The sequence below is a fragment of the Balaenoptera physalus genome (assembly GCF_965194825.1).
Source record: "Balaenoptera physalus genome assembly, chromosome: 7".
Classification (NCBI taxonomy): domain Eukaryota; kingdom Metazoa; phylum Chordata; class Mammalia; order Artiodactyla; family Balaenopteridae; genus Balaenoptera; species Balaenoptera physalus.
Genome location: NC_138886.1, coordinates 75193752 through 75212351, shown reverse-complemented (window position 1 = coordinate 75212351; position 18600 = coordinate 75193752). Strand labels below are relative to the sequence as shown.

Here is an 18600-nt window from a genome sequence, read left to right as displayed (position 1 = left end):
GGAAATGTTTCTTACAACTCCACAATACTTGTCCTCAGCAGCTGCTTCCTTCTATGTCCATACAAAAAGACAAGCAAGAAGATTGAATATAAGAACCATCTTGATAGAAATAAGATGGGACATAGTACTATCTTGGTAGATGAAGCTGAATTGGCTGAAACACAGATGAGCTTGAAGGTCAAATTTCTCATGACACTACTTGGTTTATCTCTCCCTTTGCTGCCCAGATATCCAAGGTACAGCATTAAAAATAACAACAAATGACTATACATACATATATATGGTTATATGTAATTCTCCCAACAACTCCATGAGAAGGAAGTATTAACTGTATCTGAGATGATAAAATTGAGGTTTAAACAATTAAGTAAACTGTCCAAAGTCCATAACCTATAAGTAGTAGAGTCAATATTTAAAATTAGATCTCCTGACTCTAAAACCTGTGCACTTAGTCACTATGCCACACTATGGCTCTGTACAGTCTCCTTTCTATTAGTTTGGTGTACACACACACACACACACACACACACACACACACACACACTATCATAGAATGGAAACTAAGTTTTATTCATTTATTTCCCACAAAGTTTAGCCAGTGTTTTGTACATATTAGGTATTTGATGTTGAACTGAATTTCATTTCAGTCTTTAAAGAAATTCCTAAAAAAAAAAAAATCACTCAGTCAAGCTCATTAGCAGTTTTTTAAAGGATACATTCTTTCATCACAAAATTATTTTGCTCATGGTGTTGCCACTTCCTCTCCAAATTTGTAAGCTAAAAACACAAAAGAAAAATGTTAACCAGTGCCCATATTCAAAACAATTATACACCCCTTTGAGACAATAAGAAAAAAAACACCCCCAATTTTAAATCTTTTCAACTCCCTGCATTTTATTGAGATAAAGCCATGATAGACAAAAAAGAAATAAAAAAAAAATTAAATAACAGTAAATACAATAATACAATGCTAAATTTGACAACAGGTTTACTCTGTTTACTTAAATTGGAAATTATTTATTACACCAATGAACATACCAACTGAAAGACAATTTATGATTTTTCCCTTTCCTAAAAGAACTTAAAAAAGAAGAATGGGACATGATAGGAATCTCTCCTTGAAACCTGAAGGTCTAATGCCACAAAAGTACTATATATTCTAATACTGCAAAGGTTCAGCTATATAGGAGAAACTTCCTTATTTCCAGGGCTAAATTTCCTGTCTAATTCCACAGGCTGTGATAAGAGCAGAGCTGCAGTGTGAAGATTATAAGAGGGCTGGTAAAAAGCTGGCACTGTTACAATAATTTCTGCATCAACAGGAAGCTAATGTGGATATTATATTGATGGTTGCTTCCTCCAAAGACAATTTTACTGTTATAGAATTAAATTGTTTTTCTGATGTAATTAACCTTGTAACTCTGGGTTATGGTCTTTCTTTTTTAAGATGCACATAGTTTTTTTCCTAAACAAAGGACAGTCTGAAAAATGAAACATTAAAATAATGTTGTGCCTGGACATTTCCAAGAAGTAATAATCATTTAAAAAAATCTGATAATTGAAACAGCATTATTAATATTTCTTTCTAATCTCATGTTAAAATTATTTTCAGGGCGTAAGTTCAGTCTTAATGTAGCATCCATCCCATTGTTTCCTCCAAAGAGATAAATCTAGATATTAGGATGAATCATAACTAATTAATTATATGAACTGTATGTGCTGTGACTTAATGCTACTAAATCAGATCTAGCTTCCCCTGATAGAGCCTTGAAGTTAAGATGGACTTAAGGAAGCAGTCAGCACTTTTTGACAATAAATCTCTAATAACCTTTTGCAAAGTCAAGTACCAAATTTTTCCTCTTTGTTTCATACAAAGGGGTGGCCTTATAATGCAGCAGACCCCTTAAGTGCTACATGAATAATGATATAAAAGCAACACTGTGTCAGATGGTCAAATTCCTTCTATATTATACATCTATTTCAGTTACTTGCCTTTAAAGCTCCAAGGATGTCATGAAGCACACATCTGTGTTTTATTTCCTGCAACTTATTTTAAAAGTCTGTTATGAGTTCTTTATATGTTTTGGATATTAACCCCTTATGAGACGTATGACTTGCAAATATTTACTCCCATCCTGCTTTTTCATTTTGTTGTTTCATTTGCTGTGTAGAAACTTTTTAGTTTGATGTGGACCCACTTATTTATTTTTGCCTCCATTGCTTGTGCTTTTCGTGTTATAATAAAAAACTTGTTGCCAAGACTAATGTCAAGGAGCTTTTCCCCTATGTTTTCTAGGAGTTTTACAGTTTCTTCCAATATAAATGTGTTTAAATTATTTCAAATCAATAACCACTCAAAAAAAAAAGGTCTATTGTAAAAATTACAGATCTCAAAAGCCAGTTTTTGAGTAAATAACTGCAAAAGATAGAGAGACCAGGATGTGATTCAAACAGATGGGATTCACAAAAAGCAACAAATAATACAGAGAAGCATTGTAAATTGTGGTTTATGTTACAAATTCCTGTACGTGGGGTTACAAATAAGATTAGCACTTAATGTGGGAATAAATGAGGTAGCCACTGACTGGCTCTAAGAAATTGTGTTTGTCAAATGTTTTCCTCTTTAAATCATCCATTCAGTGGAAGAGGAGGGCCAAAAATCCATATGCAATATCAGTATTTTTTCCTATGAACCATAAAACAATGGCCTCATAAACTTTTTCTTATGTTTCTTCTCCAGTATCCATTCCCACTCTAAACAGACTAGAATAATTTTGCTATTCACAAGTTTATATCCAGGCCTGTATATTACAAAGTAGAGACAGAGTAACTGATGAATAAATTTGAAATATGTAAATTAGTGACTTCTAAGCTTTTAGTAGTTGTGGCAAACTTTGATGAGAGTCCACCTCTTTCAAGAAGAATATAAGGTTTATCTTTTTTTTAAATGGTACATCCACACAATGAAATAGCTGATGCCATAAAAATATCATCAAAAAAAGCGCTTGAAAATACTTAAGAAAACAAATGCTTAAAGAGCATATGCATAGAATGATTTCATTATTTGTAAAAACAATATAATTAAGGGTGTATAACTGCAAAGGAAAAAAAATTTACAAGGATATTATACCAAAATGTTAATGATGGTTGTCTATCATCATCATATTAGTACACGAAGGAAGAAAAAATTTAATGCATTTAGCATTAATAAATCATAGTTGCAAATTGCTAACGTAGATAATTAGATGTGAGAATGACCAACCTTTATCGGACCATAATTACTGATTTTGTATATGACACGCATGCTTCATTTAATCCTCCAACAAATACTTATTGAACACCTATTACTTGCCAACCACTAGCACCGTGCTGGGGAGAAAGTGAGGGAAAGAGACATCATTTCTGCCCTTAGAGAGAGCTCTCAATGTAGAAGACCTTGGACCTTGTTCAGGTAATTATCAACAGGATGAGTGATATGAAAAGGGGGCTTGTCTATGCATCCTGTGTAATAATCAGAGATGTAAATAAAGAAATTCAGGAACAGTACTGCTCTTTATAGCATTATTTGAATAGTTTGAAAATGAGAAATAACCTAAATGTCCAACAATTTGGAATTGACTCAGTAAATTATGCTATATCCATATAGTCAAATATTATATAGAATCATATTTTTAAAAAATCTGCTGACAAGGTAAAGTATTTATGATGTATAGTTAATGATGAAAAACAAGTTTCCAAAGAATAGGTACAATATGGTACCATTTCTATAAATATACAGAAATAAATGTGTATGTATATATATGTATAAACTAAGTGTACACATAACATAGTAATATAGACTATAAATATCTGTCTTCATATCCACAGAATCATCTCCTGGGTGGTGGGATATTAGTCATTACGGCTCATTTTTGTTATCTGCAGCATTTATGTATTAAAGTTTCTGCATTAAAAACACTTTACTTTTGAAATTTTTAAAAGCCATTACCATAATGGCTGAGCCCAGAACAGTGCCTAGCATAGAGCTGGCCTTCGATATAGGTTTATAGAAGTCAGGAAAGCAGGAGTAAATTCATTCTGAGTGAAGACTATACAGAATCTAGTTATCTTCAAAGCCAGAAAATCTGGAAGGTAAATAAAGCAGGTGAAAAAAAAAAAAAAAAAAAGAGGAATGGATTACTTTGGGAGTGAAAATATAGATCAAGAGAACAGGCCAGATAGCCTAAAAATAGAAATGAATTTCAGTCTTTTCTTTTTCTTTTTACCTGAGAATGTGTCTCGTTTTCTTGCAATTGTGTTTTTAGTGTCTCATATTCTGTGTTCAGTCTCTGAATTATTTTTTTAAAGGCATTTCTGCGGGTTGATAATACTGTTCTCTCCTGATGCAATTTCTAGATAGATCCAAACAGAAGTAAATAACAGGCTTTAGCAGATACCTAGTAAACCAATATAAACAGCATTTGACTTAAACAATTTCAATAATATTCTGATAAAATTCTACCAAGGCTATAATTACTCTAAAACCTGTTTGTAAAAATATCCTTTTAATTATAATAAACTAAATTATTATTAACTATATTAATAATAACTCATTAGGGCTGTCATATGTGTTTGTACTCCACCAGATTTACTTTATTTTTTAATTTTTTTGTAAATTTTTAAATTTAATTTATTTATTTTTGGCTGCATTGGGTCTTCGTTGCTGCGCGCGGGCTTTCTCTAGTTGCAGAGAGCGGGGGCTACTCTTCGTTGCGGTGCGCTCTAGGTGCGCGGGCTTCAGTAGTGGTGGCTTGCGGGCTCTAGAGCGCAGGCTCAGTAATTGTGGCACACGGGCTTAGGTGCTCCGCGGCATGTGGGATCTTCCCCGATCAGGGCTCAAACCTGTGTCCCCTGTATTGGCAGGTGGATTCTTAACCACTGCACCACCAGGGAAGCCCCAGATTTACTTTAAATTAATGTAAATGGCAATGAAAAGCCACTGAGACGTCTTAAGTAGAGAAATATCGTAATCAAATTTGCACTTAACAAAGTTTATATTTGAAGTACCCTATTGCTTGCTTTTCAATGTTTGTCTTTTGTTTTGAAACTTAAATCACTCTATATTCCTACTATATATGTAAACTTCTTTATTTTTTCTTAGATTATATATCAGTTAACTGAAAATAATACATTTTATAAATTAAAAAAATACATATATTATTAAAATTAATCAAGAAAAAACCAACTTGAATTACAATTTCATAGAACTGTTACCATTTACCTTTTTCTTTTCTTCACCTGATGATTTTAAAGCTGGCAAATCATTATATGTTTCCAGATCAGTTATCATTTGCTTAATTTTGCTTTTTAGAGACTGTTGTTCCTCAGTCATTTTACTTTCCAGTAGCTCCATTTTTTGTAGATCCAACTGTAGGCGCTGACTATCTGAAACGCAGGAAGATTCAAGGCCATAATTAGTCGAAATTTTATTCCTTACACAAAAGGAAATGCAATCATTAAAAATCATGTTTTACAAGAGTATCTGCACAAGAAACATGCATTCACTGCAACTAGTGAGACAATACAAAGATAAATTTTAAAAAAATTACTCACCCCCCAGGTAACCAACATAACCTGTTGTATATTAATCACATTTGTCTCCATTCTCATACAAACATGTAAGAACACACATAGTTCTTTTTCTTACTTAATAATACATGAGATAAAGATTCATCATTTTTAATATGTGCATGACATATACACACAGTTATGTGGGGAAAAAATCAAGTTATGAAACGTTATGAGCAAAATTTTATAAGTACATATACAGTCAGTTCTCATTATTTGTGGTAGTTATATTCTGTAAAGTTATTGTAAACATTGAGTTAGCAAATACTGAACTCCTATGGGAAATACAGGATTAGGTTTCTGTGAGTCTCTGGTCACGATACTTTTATCAACTTTGATGATACTTTTATCATCAAACTAATACATAACCTTGTTTTATGTATGTTTCTCTTTAAATATCTTATTTAATATATTATTGATTTGTTAACATTGAACTCAAGGCCAACTTACGCCTCAATGAAGCTTACCTAACTGACATATTTTCTCTGTAAGGCACATCACAGCCTTGCGCTGAGGAACACTAGCCAACACTTCAGCACTATACTTGGGAGCCATTTTAAATAGCAAAAGCACTAGCAAAAACACACAGAAGTGTGGTTAAAAAAAAAAAAGTGACATTAAATAATATACCATGAAAAGGATTCTTGTTTATAGTATGAGAACTAATGCAGGAAGGCATAGTGCTGCCTTAATCAACCTCCACTGGGAACTCGAGCATTCAAATTTTTCAAATTTGAATTCCAATTTTTCACCTCTGCGTGTGTTCACAAATGACCGTGAAATTGCTGCAAATATGAATTTGGGGTTACAAATTAATTTCAGTGAGAGAGCAAGTTTACAAATACACAATCCATAAATAATGAAGATTGCCTGTGTGTGTGTGTATGTGTGTGTGTGTTTCTTTCTTTCAAAAGTATTGAGCATCTACTATGTGCCAGGTGCTGAGGATATAATGGAAATCAACAGAGACATCATTGTTTTCACTCGAGGAGCTATATTCTAGAGGTTAAATTAGGAAATTGAATAAGCATTGACAGTAAACTGGATAACTACTATGAAAAGAGTAATACAGGGTACCATAGAACATGTGGTATTGGTCAGAAGAATTCTCTGAAGACATGCCTTTTAACTAAGGCATTAAGGATTAGGAATCAACCATACAAAGGAAAAAGTGAGTGTTCCAGAGAAAATAATCAACATGTGCAAAAAAGTCTACAGGTAAGAAAGCATGGTACCTTTGCGCAAATAAGAGAAGTTCAGTATGACTAGAACCCAAAGTTCAAAGTGGATGGTGGTAGGAGAGAAAACTGAAAAATTGAAGGATTTCAGTTCATGAAGGGCTTAAGTCAAGATAGGGAGTTGGGACTTTATGCTAAGGGCTGTGGCAAGTCATCAATGAGTTTCAAATCAGAGAGTAACATAATTAAATTTTAGAAAGTTCTCTCTAGTTGCCATGTGGACAATTAATTGAAATAGCATAACTATGTGCAGGAAGACCAGTTAAGTGTTGATTCAGTGATCTAGGCAAGAAATCTTAGACTGGTGGGGATTTTTTTTCATTAAACAATATTTAGGGACTTCCCTGGCGGTCCAGTGGTTAAGACTTCACCTTCCAGTGCAGGGGGTGCAGGTTCGATCCCTGGTAATGGAGCTAAGATCCCACATGTATCATGGCCAAAAAACCAAAACATAAAACAGAAGCAATATTGTAACAAATTCAATAAAGACTTTAAAAATGGTCCACATCAAAAAAAATCTTTTAAAAAACCCAATATTTATTAAATAAATGCTTTCTATGTGCCAGGCAAATAGAAAGGCATGGGGAATACAGCAACGAACAAAGAACTTATACTCCAGTGGAAGACGACTATATATATAAAATATACAGTTATGTCAGATAAAAATAAATGAAGAAACAGTGCAGGAGAGATCTGAAGGGACTCAAGAAATATTAGGGATTTGGGATTAACAAAACAGGCAATTGACCCGATACAGTAGTTGAGTGAGAGAAAATGTGGAATCCTGTTTCCAACTTGAATAAATGAGTGTATGGGAGGGTAGGCAGAGGGACATACAAATTTTCTGTTGGAGGGATTTACGATACACTGAAGTCGATATAGGATTTATTGAGTTTGAGATACCTCAGAAACATCCAAACAGAGATAAGTAAAGATGTCCATATATAGAAATGTGGGTCTAAAACCCAGAGGGAAAAATGTGAGCTCTGAAGATACAGATTCTGAAACCACCAGCATAGAGATGGCACCTGAAGCCATGGGAGTGGTTCAGATCATCAACAGAAAAGGATTCATGACTGCACCTATAAGAATACCAAATTTTTAAAATAAATTAACATGAAGGATCCATATAGAATAAGAAATGACCAAAGAAATAAGAGAAAAATCAGAAGTCATGGGGAAAAGATATTTCAAGAATAAAGAAGTGGTCTGTAGTACAGAATATTACTTAGAGATTTAAAAAAAAAGATGCCAAAATATGTGTTGAATTTACTGACCAGGAGAACCTGGATGTATCTGCTGAGAACAGATTTCACAGAAAGAAATGGAATCAAGAGTGATATGAAGGTTTCAAGAAATTTGACTGTGAAACCTTTGAAAGAGAGGGATAATAGCTGGGCAGAGAATATTCGGAAAAGGCTTTTTATTTTTTTCCAAGATGTGATAAAATATGGAAAAAAGACTAAAAAGATACGAAAATTTTAATAGTAATAAACTTTTGATAGTGGGATTGTATTTCTAGTTTTTATTTATGCTTGCTTATATCTCCTAAATCCTCTATAATGAATATGAATTGCATTTATAATCAGAAAACAGTATTTTAAAAAATATTCCATTCTGGTAGGATTATATAATACCTACCTTCTCTATTTCAGAGACTTATTAACTTTGTGATGCTGGCTTTAAAAGTCTCTGTTTTAAAGGGAAAGAAAGGTTTAAGAGGAAACCAATATTACTGAGAACCTGGAATGTGCCTGGCTTTATATATTATCTGATTTACTTTTCATAATAGCCCTGGGCGAGGGTAAATTTTATTATATGAGGAAACTAAAGCTTAGAAAGGTAATTATTGCCCAAGGTCAACAGCCAGTCAAGCTTTGGTGCTGAGTGATATTGTTATCACCTTTATGAAAGGTTCATTTTTTTACAATAGCAAATGTTACTTTATGATCCAAAGATGCCTCAATGAGCAACAGTGAGTTGTGGGAAAAGGAACAGTAACACTTGGTCAATTTTGCTACTTCAGGCTTCTTTCCCCAGGCATCATCCTTTGTTCTGCTTTCCTTATAGCTACCAAAATAAAATCTGATTTCAGCTAACTCAAAAACAGATACTAAAATGGAATTGAAATATATATCCTGTATATTTAGACGAAGAAATCTGGATTCAAACCTGCCTTGGCCGGTTTCTTCTCTTCTGTGTTCCCAGGGATAGGCATGGGAATAATCCAATACATCCTGTAGTTACTTATTTGTAGAGGCATACAGTGATGCATTGTCATCTTAGAACATTTTACCTTCACTTTTCCTCTAGTTTAAAGTAGGAATATGAATACCCTCAAAAAAACAGTGGTATTTCAGAGTGTCAAAAGCCAAATATGAACATCTTCCTTACTTAGATTTAGGGGTAGAAGATTTTTATATTAAAGTAACATATATCAGAGTAAAATACAAAATTCAGAATGATTTTTATGATAAAATTTAATCTCATAGTGGGATATATTGTACCCTGTGTATACATATTATTTTTCTCTGGCTCCTTTCATTGTTTTCTCTTTACTGTTGCATTTCAGCAGTCTGATGATGATGTGCTTAGGTAAGGAATTGTTACATTAACCCTGTTTGGGGTTCAAAGAGCTTCTTAGATCTGTACAATTAAGTTTTTCATCAAATTTTCAGAAAATTTTCAGCCATTATTTCAACTATCTTTTCTCCCCCATTCTCTGTCCCTCCTCTCCTTCTGGGACTACAATTACATGTAAATTAGACTGCTTGAAACTGTCCCACAGGTCATTTAGGCTCTGTTCATTCTTTTTTCTTCTTCAGATTAGATAATTTCTATTTATTTATCTTTAAGTTCACTGATTCTTTTTTTCTGCTGTCCTCAATCTTCTATTAAGGTCAGTGAATTTTTCATTTTAGTTATATTTTCAACTCTAGAATTTTCACCTGGTTCTTTTTCGTAATTTCCATTTCTCTGTAGGATTCTCCAATCTGTTCATTTTTTATGATTTTATTTTCCCTCAAGCCCTTAAATATGTTTATAAACATTTAAAGTCCTTTTCTTTTCATTTCAACGTCTGGATTATCTCAGGTTCAGTGTATAGTGACTGCCTTTCCCCTTGACTCACATTTTCTTCTTTCTTCATTTTTACTAAATGTAAATTTAGTAAATTTACTAAATGTAAATTTTTATGGTATAATGGACATTTTAAATGACATGTTGTAGAGACTTTGTATTTTGCTCCTTTGAAAAGTGCTGATATATATTATAAATAAGCAATTAACTTTGCTGAACTAAATAAATCTCTAAACTTTTCTCCTTTGGAGTGGGTAGCATCTTAAATCTCTGTACTCAGTTCTTTCAACTTCTAGCTGCTGCTTTTTCCTAGGTCCCATAAAGCCTACTCAATGCATACACATTTCAGTAGTCAGATTAGGATTTGGTTAGAGTTTATACATAGATTTTTGGCACTCCTTCTTACCAGGATGTCTCTCTTATACAGGGCAGGCAATGAGTAAGTAAGTTGGTTTCTTCACGTAAGATTTAGCAAAATTTACTTGGACTTAATAAATTTAAGTTTTATTACCTATACAGATTTTCTAATGGAAAAATCAATACAAAGCTGCTATTAAACCTTCCTCTTCTACCTATGAAATCAGAAAGATTAAAATATACCTGGAAGGTGACATTATAATAAAAATATCATGTTCAAGAATCGAGCAACTCTTTACTTATGAATATAACAAAAATCACATAGAGTATAAAAAAAAAAAAAAAGCTTCAAAAGACATTGATTTAAGAAAGGAGGTTGTTACCAACCAAGTTTGTCCTAAGTTGGTATAATTAAATGTGAACATTTCCTTCAACCACATTGACTATATGTTATTTTAAAAGATGTATCAATATATGGACTGAAATGTTGTTGAGAGGGTTTTGTTTTGTTGGATTAATATTTCTACTAGGGTTGGAAATAGTTGAGAATCAAAGTGCTGAATCAAAGTCACTGAAGCTTATGGTGTTTCAATGCTCTAAATGGGAAATGTACTGAGTTTGTATATTTTGGCTGTTCGGTGAAAAGTTATATAAATCTAACTACAAGTTTAATTTAAAGATATATTAGGGAAATACATTTTTAAACTATATATACTGCTTTTCCTAGAGAAAGGGAGAAAATGGTTGGTTGGTACAGGGTAAAGTTTATCTTCCTTTAACCGCAGGACCCCATGAAAAGCTAAAAGCTTCTCCAAGAGAAGAGACAGGAAGAGGATGCAGACTAGTTCCTTCTGATATGCTATGAAGTTGCAAAGTTTACCAAGTAGTGTGTACATAGTAGCAAAATCTCAGAAGGAACCACTTTGACCTGGGGAAATGTTCCTGAAATATTCTGCCATCAGCGCATTTGTTTATTCCCTGGAGTTTCCTTTCCAAAAATATAAATAAAAACTATTGCTGACAGGTTCCTTGTCTCTTTACTCATGCAGTTTATCAGTGTTTCTTAACCTTTTTTTTTTTTTCATTACTGTCCCCCTAAGGAGTCTTTTGTAGACTATTGTTTTCCCAGTCACCTCCCATGAATTGTTTATATTACAGATGTATATCTGTTTATGTACAGTGACCCTTTGGAGGGCCACACACCTTTATAGTTAGTATCTAAAATTTTTTTTACCCTCCCCCCAAGAAGTAATTTTGCCCCCTTGGGAGTGATATTGCTCCATTAAGAAGCATAGAGTACACTAAGAAAATCAGGTGAGTTCCAGTTATAACTTCAAGGGTCAAAGGGAGGCAGTTCACAAAAGGGGAATGTAAAATTCATTATCTCTGAAAGATGAACCAGAATATTATAAACCTCTTATGGTGATTTCCAGATAGAAAAAGTTTCTTGTGGGGGATGGTGTTAAGGAAAGAGAGGAAGAACAATTTATATGCTTGGCTTAAATTAACACTTAAAAATAACTGACTAAGTGAAATTAATTGTAGGGGTCAGATAATGCAAACTTCAAAAGGGAAATTTTCAGTAAAATCCTTATCAAAGTAACAAACCGGATTTTTATCTCCATTGAAGCCAGTTCTCATTCTTTTTTAATTCTACATCTCTGGAGAAAATACAATCACTAGGTTTTTAAAAGAAATGTAAACACAAAGTATAAAAGTATGAAAGGAATACAAAGTCCTGATTATTGAATTCATTTCCTGGTATTGATATTTACCCTTTTAAAAAAATGTATGTTTCTCGACAGCCATTATACAAAGATAGCTTAAAGGAGGCAAAAACTTGTTGAATTAATATTGACCTTAGAAAATGAAAAATTTAAAACTATGGTCTAAAACACAAAACAGAAGTTTCTTAGATGAAATAATTAAACATAAAATTCTTCAGCTTATAGAAAAAAGAAAATAAAGATGTAAAAACACTCATAGTTGTATACATCCAAAATAATTGAAAATGGGATCTTGAAGAGATATTTGCACACTTACATTCACTGTAGCAGGATTTCACAATAGCCTAGGGGTGGAAATAACCTAAATGTCCACCAACAAATGAATGAATAATGAAAATGTGGTATGTACATATTACAGAGTATTATTCAGCCTTAAAAAGAAATCCTGTCACGTGTCACAACACAGATGAACCTTGAGGATATTATGATGTGAACTAAAGTGGTCACAAAAAGGCAAATATTGCATGATCCCACTTATATGAGGTATCTAAAATAGTCAAACTTTTAGAAACATTAAGTAGAGTGTGGTTAGCAGGAGCTCAAGAGGAGGACATGGGGAGCTGTTGTTCAATGGTATAAGTTTGAGTTTTGCAAGATGAATATGTTCTAGAGATCTGCTGCATAACAATGTGTAGATAGTTAACACTACCATACTGTACACTTACAGATAGTTAGGATGGTAAATTGTGTGTGTTTTTTATCACAATTAAAAAAATACTCATAGTTAAATCAACAGTAGGTATAAATCAAATTTAGAATGCACCTCTCTACTTACGTGGAATATAATTCAGATATACAAATAAAACTATGGCAAACAAACTTTAAGCAAATCTGGGCAGATAAAATAAATGTACAGTTTTCCACCTATATCATCAATTTAAATTCAACTGCATATTAATTGCGTTCAATATGCATTTATGGATTCACAATCCTTTATATAAAACTCCTAGGCCGTTGTGTTTTAGAATGCAGAATTCTTTGAATTTTAGAAAAGTAATATAGTGTATATACTGATTATTATATAACTTTCATGACAGGGTCTGAGGCAGCAACCCGACATCAGGTAGATGAATATACTTCTGCAGCAAAAAGTATATGAACAGTCACACTAGGTAAGGTAATTAAATAGCCTCATGTCAGTTCAGGTCAGGTTAGGTTTTGCTGTAAAGAGCTTTTTTAGATTTGGGGATTCCAGATAAAGGGATATTATGGAAACTATTCCATTTTGGGAATCTTTCAACATCTTTAAGTTAGCAAATAGCGTCTTCCTTCTCCATGATCTCACAAACTGCCAGAGTAATTTCAAGTAGATAAATAAAACATAGCTAATTCAAAGTCACCATACACCATCATAGTTAGAATCTGCCACTTCAAAAAACCAAAGATGCTATACAAATTTTGACTTGACTTTATCCTAGGCTCTTTAAGCTCAATTATGTATATTTGTTTCTAATCCCTGCCTGCACTATCCAAATGGCAGCCACTAGCCACATATGACTTTTGAGCACTGGAATGTGTCCAGTCCAAATTGAGGTGGGCTGTAACTGTAAAATCTCATTGATCATTTTATATTGACTACATGTTGAAATGATAATATTTTGAATACACTGGGTTAAATAAAATATATTATTAAAATTCACCTGTCTCTTTTTACTTTTTTAATGTGGCTACTAGGAAATTCAAAATATATATGTGGCTGGCATTACATTTCTTTTGGACAATGCTGCTCTAGTCTCATGTTAGTCATAATGGCTGAAACTATAATTAAAACATTACCACCTCTAGGATACCTCTCCTAACTACCCAAGACCACAGTGGATATGAGCCCTGTGCACGTCCATTGCTCCTTATCCTTCTATCGTAACACTGTTTCATTACACTTCAATTGTTTGTTTGTCATTCCACCAGATTGCAAGTTTCTTGAGGAAACAGAGTGGATTTTTTTTTTTTAATCCCTGTATACCCAAATTACAGCAAAGGCATAAAGCAAATACTCAATAAATGTTAAATGAATGAGAATATGCCAGTGAATTACTATTAAGTTGATATGAAAAGTCACACAAAATTCTGAGCCTATGAATGACTGCAGCAATAGGCAATCATATCCTCAGTCTTTCAAAAAAAATCAAAGAGAATAACATTAGATTTTAAAAGTTCCAGTTTGTTACAGAAAAAAAGGATATTAAAATCTAGATTGTTTCCTCACCTGAAGTCAGATTCCTAGCCGTACTTTGTGATTTCTGCATTTCAGAGGATTTAAAATTGAGATCATCCTGCATCATCTTCAGCTCTTGATTGGTGATAGAGGATATCTGTTTCATACGATTTATATTCTGTATTTGCAGAGACATAAAAGTGGAAAAAATTCCACTGATTTAACTTTCCAATAAAACTCTTGAAAATGCTGCCAAAGGACTGGATGTTTTGAAAGGGTATTCTTTTTTGAAATACATCATTCATTATATATATATTTTATAAAAGAATACAGTGAGATTCAAAGTCAGGTTTTCTCAATAAGGAGAGGTTAAATTAAAATTCAGAATTGTTTCTTTTACATTTGCTTTATTTTACTGCAGAAAAAATTCAACTATTCTATTTTAGGAACTGACTGGATTTTTAAAACACTTAGAATATTGAAAAGAGACCATGCATTTTTCCTCCTATGGTACCACACAATAGTAGCTGCTCAATAAACATTTTTTAAAAAATTAATTAATTTATTTATTTATTTATTTTTGGCTGTGTCGGGTCTTCGTTTCTGTGCGAGGGCTTTCTCTAGTTGCAGCGAGCAGGGGCCACTCTTCATCGCAGTGCACGGGCCTCTCACTATCACGGCCTCTTTTGTTGCGGAGCACAGGCTCCAGACGCGCAGGCTCAGTAGCTGTGGCTCACGGGCCTAGTTGCTCCGTGGCATGTGGGATCTTCCCAGACCAGGGCTCGAACCTGTGTGCCCTGCATTGGCAGGCAGATTCTCAACCACTGCGCCACCAGGGAAGCCCTCAATAAACATTTTTTGAGGAATCAAGATACTCATTAGGTATCCTGTACTCTTACATAATAGTGAACCACTGCAGTTTTTGAGTTGTATTTAGAAAGGTAATCACAGTAAAAATAATGAAGACACTAAGACAGGCACATGGTACTTACTCGACTACAGTGCTCCAAGAGTGCAACAATGTTGGCTTCTATCTGTGCCTTCCTTTCCAGTTCCTGGTTCTTAGTTTCCTCAAAAGTCTCAATAAAGGCTGCCAATTGAAAAATATGATGAGATGCTACTGCTGATATAGCTAAATACTACATAAGCTCTGATTTGTAGGTCTGAAAAGTACTTTTTAGAAATTCAAGGCAAATTTTAAACTATCACTGTTTAATTTTTTATTAACCCAAGGGTAATTAAATTACTCAATAAGAACATTTCTACATACTTTCAGACTTTTAAAGTTTGTTATGACCTTAATACAAATAAACTAAAAATTTATAAATTCAGGCTCAGAAGTAACAGTTGATAAAATGGAGATGAGAATAAATCCTATGTTTTTACGCTAGGATCTCACTGATACATCTACAATTAATATCTATAAATAGCCACTAACTTTACTTTGGAAAATATTACTAACTACATTTTTAACCTGAAAATTGAGTATTTTATAATGCCAAATTAGTCTCAACTAAGTAAGTTTAGTAATTTATTGTTACAAATAAATATTCTAAGAAATCCTCCTTTTTCTTCTCTAACATAGAATTAGTACATAATTTGCTCTTATTTACATTCTTAAAATATTTCTATGGATCTTCCAAAATTTAACTTAAAATAATTTTACTATTAGCATGAAACAACAAATTAATTTTGAGATAATTTTTGGTACTTGCTGAGATTTTAAAGAAATCTTGGGATATCGTTAAGCCAGAGTTGGTAATTACTGCTTTATAACATGTTTCTATGAAGGTAACAATTGACCTCAGACCTATAAAAATGTCAGATTTTAGAAAAATTATAATTTAAAAAGGAAACCAGTAATCGTTAATATAGTCAATTTTGATAAACTTATGAATGTACAACATAAGTTTAAGTGAAGATCTATTTACAAAGTCAAATTCAGATTTTTTAAAAAAGTGAATGAGAAGCTACAATAGAAGGCTACTAAAGCTTCAGTTAGTGATAGAACCAAGAAACAAAATCAGAGGTGAGGGCTAATAAATAATGAGATAAGTACTATGAAAAGCTTAAAAAAAGGTGAAAGATATTAAAGGTGAAGCATGTAAAAGAGAACATTCAACAATCAATGAGTGGTCTACAGACTCTCTATACAGACTATAAATGTGCGTATTAGCTTTAGAATCTATCCCTAACATACAGTCATACACATACATACACATGTACAAAATCTTTCTAGAATTCTCTACCCATCTAAACTATGCTAGATATTTAGTAATACTTCAAGGCAAATGCTTTGAATGTCCACACTTCTGCACTTCTATTATTAGTCATTATATCTTCTCAAAATGAGATCTCTGATTCAGTATAAATGAACAACTGTCTGAGAATATATTTTCACATCTATAAGATTATCACTTACTATCCATATTTTCCTCCCTTTTTTTTAGCTCCTTGTACTTCTGATTCATTTCACCTATAAGAGATAAAAAATTTAACATTAGTTTCAAGAACTCAAGATATAGTACTCTAAATTAGAAATATCTCTTAGGTTCTCTATATGCCATTAGTCATTAAATATTCAGTATTTTCAATTAGGTGAAATTCATTTACATTGACTTACAGGGTCTTTCAAAACAGCTATATATATATATGTATGTTTGACTATTTGGAAAGAACAATCCCCTGACTGGAAAGGACTGAAAGACTCTCCAATGGTTCTCTATTTCACTTCCAACTTGGAGCTATTCAACCTACGCATGAACACACTGGTGACGGGAAACATAAGCTCCCATGAAATTTCATTTTTCTCTGAATAGCTCATAACAGCAGACAAGATAGCAGGGTTACTTCCCTCACAGAGCTTAAAGTCTAGAGATTTAACAATTAAAATGTACTAAGTGCTATCATATGAAAGTAAAGGGTGCTATAGCAGCACACAGCAAGGACAATTAATCTAGTTCAGGGATTCAGGAAATTTTCCTCTAAAGAAGTAATATTTAAGCTGCATTATAAAGAATGGATGAATAGGAGTTACTTGGTCAAAATATAGAAGGAGTTGAAAGTCAAAGCATTATAAGTACAGAAATATGAAAGTGAGGATGAATATGGTAGCACAAAAAACCGGAAGAGTTCAGAGGCAGAGAATGTGAAGTGAAAAAGTGGCACAAAGATGAGGCAGGTTATGAGAGACCTTATAAGACACATGTTATAAAAGTTTGGATTCTCTCCTAAGGGCAAAGATTAGTGAAGAATTTTAAGCAGAGGAATAAAATTATCAACTTGCATTTCTGATCTGGAGAATAAAAGAGAAGTAAGAGTGGAGGCAATAAGACCAGTTAGGAGGTTGTCAAAGTAATCCAAATGAAAGATGAAGACTGCCTGGTGGCAATTAGGATGTAAGGGAGAGGATTTTCATTTGAGACGTTTAAGAGCCAGAGTGAGGTGAGGGTTTTGGTGTGGGTCAGAGAGGGAGAAGTCAAGTATGACTCCCAGGTTTCTGGCTTGGGCAATCGAGGACATTGTGGTACTGAAAAATAAATAAATAAAAAGCAAATTGAGGAAGAAACTGCTTGCAGCAGTTTTAGACATGTTGCATTTAATATATGTGAAAGACATGATTAAAAGGGCAAAAATCCATGGCCCGTACAGATGGATGAAATCGGACACTTTAGCTGCATAAAGGGACCATTAGTAGAGGTGGATCATGATTATTTTAGAAAAACAGGATTTTCAGTGTAACAGAAATTGAGATTTGGAGGCCCAGGGCTATTTTCCTGAACTAGTGAGATGGCTGCAGTCCTGTGCTCCCCGGGCCCCAGGTAGAGAAAGCAGAATAAATTTGTGCTTGCTCCAATCTGTACAGTTGCTTCATTAAAGTCAGTTAGATTTTAGCATTCTGGAGAAACGAAGGAAGCTTACTAAGACAATGCCCAGCAAAGATGGAGAGAATAAGAGATTCCTAAGGGTGTTCCTGGTAAGAAGCTGGCATTTAGAAGGACTTTAGGAAGAAGAGTTCTAAGAAAATGCGGGAGCCAATAGTTAAGAGTCCAGAGGCTAAAACCCATTGGTCAGCCTGTGTTCTATATATCCTCCTATAAGCTCTACGGTTTTGCCAAGTACTGGCTAGAGCAGCAATAACATTAGGGAGTGGAGGCAGATAGTCAGAATAGAGCCCCTAATTACACGGAGGCTATGGACTTCCAATTGTATACTTGCTTGGGTGGGAAGTGAGTTACGAGTACACAAAGGTGATGGCAAAGTCAGAGACCCAGGTCAGCAGACAGCTTTTCTGCTTTCTGGTCTGAAAACATTTTTCCCAAATTCACTGAGGACAACCCTTATACAGCGAAAACCTTGTCAAGGCCCCCACCACCAG

The 18600-nt window shown here is 33.6% G+C and overlaps 1 protein-coding gene across 8 annotated transcripts in view; it reads right to left on the bottom strand.

The window, feature by feature from the left end:
- Positions 1-18600, bottom strand: part of IFT74 (intraflagellar transport 74) — an 81301-nt gene that overhangs the window by 937 nt on the left and 61764 nt on the right. For 3 of the 8 annotated variants that reach the window (XM_082470465.1, XM_082470466.1, XM_082470467.1), the window contains exons 14-20: positions 16645-16698; positions 15215-15312; positions 14274-14400; positions 6075-6179; positions 5261-5424; positions 4266-4391; positions 717-777 (exon numbers count right to left, since the gene is read on the bottom strand). In XM_082470465.1, the coding sequence (XP_082326591.1) occupies positions 717-777; positions 4266-4391; positions 5261-5424; positions 6075-6179; positions 14274-14400; positions 15215-15312; positions 16645-16698 (735 nt within the window). Of the gene's footprint in view, positions 1-716; positions 778-4265; positions 4392-5260; positions 5425-6074; positions 6180-14273; positions 14401-15214; positions 15313-16644; positions 16699-18600 lie in introns of those variants that run through there. The other 5 variants (XM_082470468.1, XM_082470469.1, XM_082470470.1 and 2 more) reach the window with 4 other exon arrangements.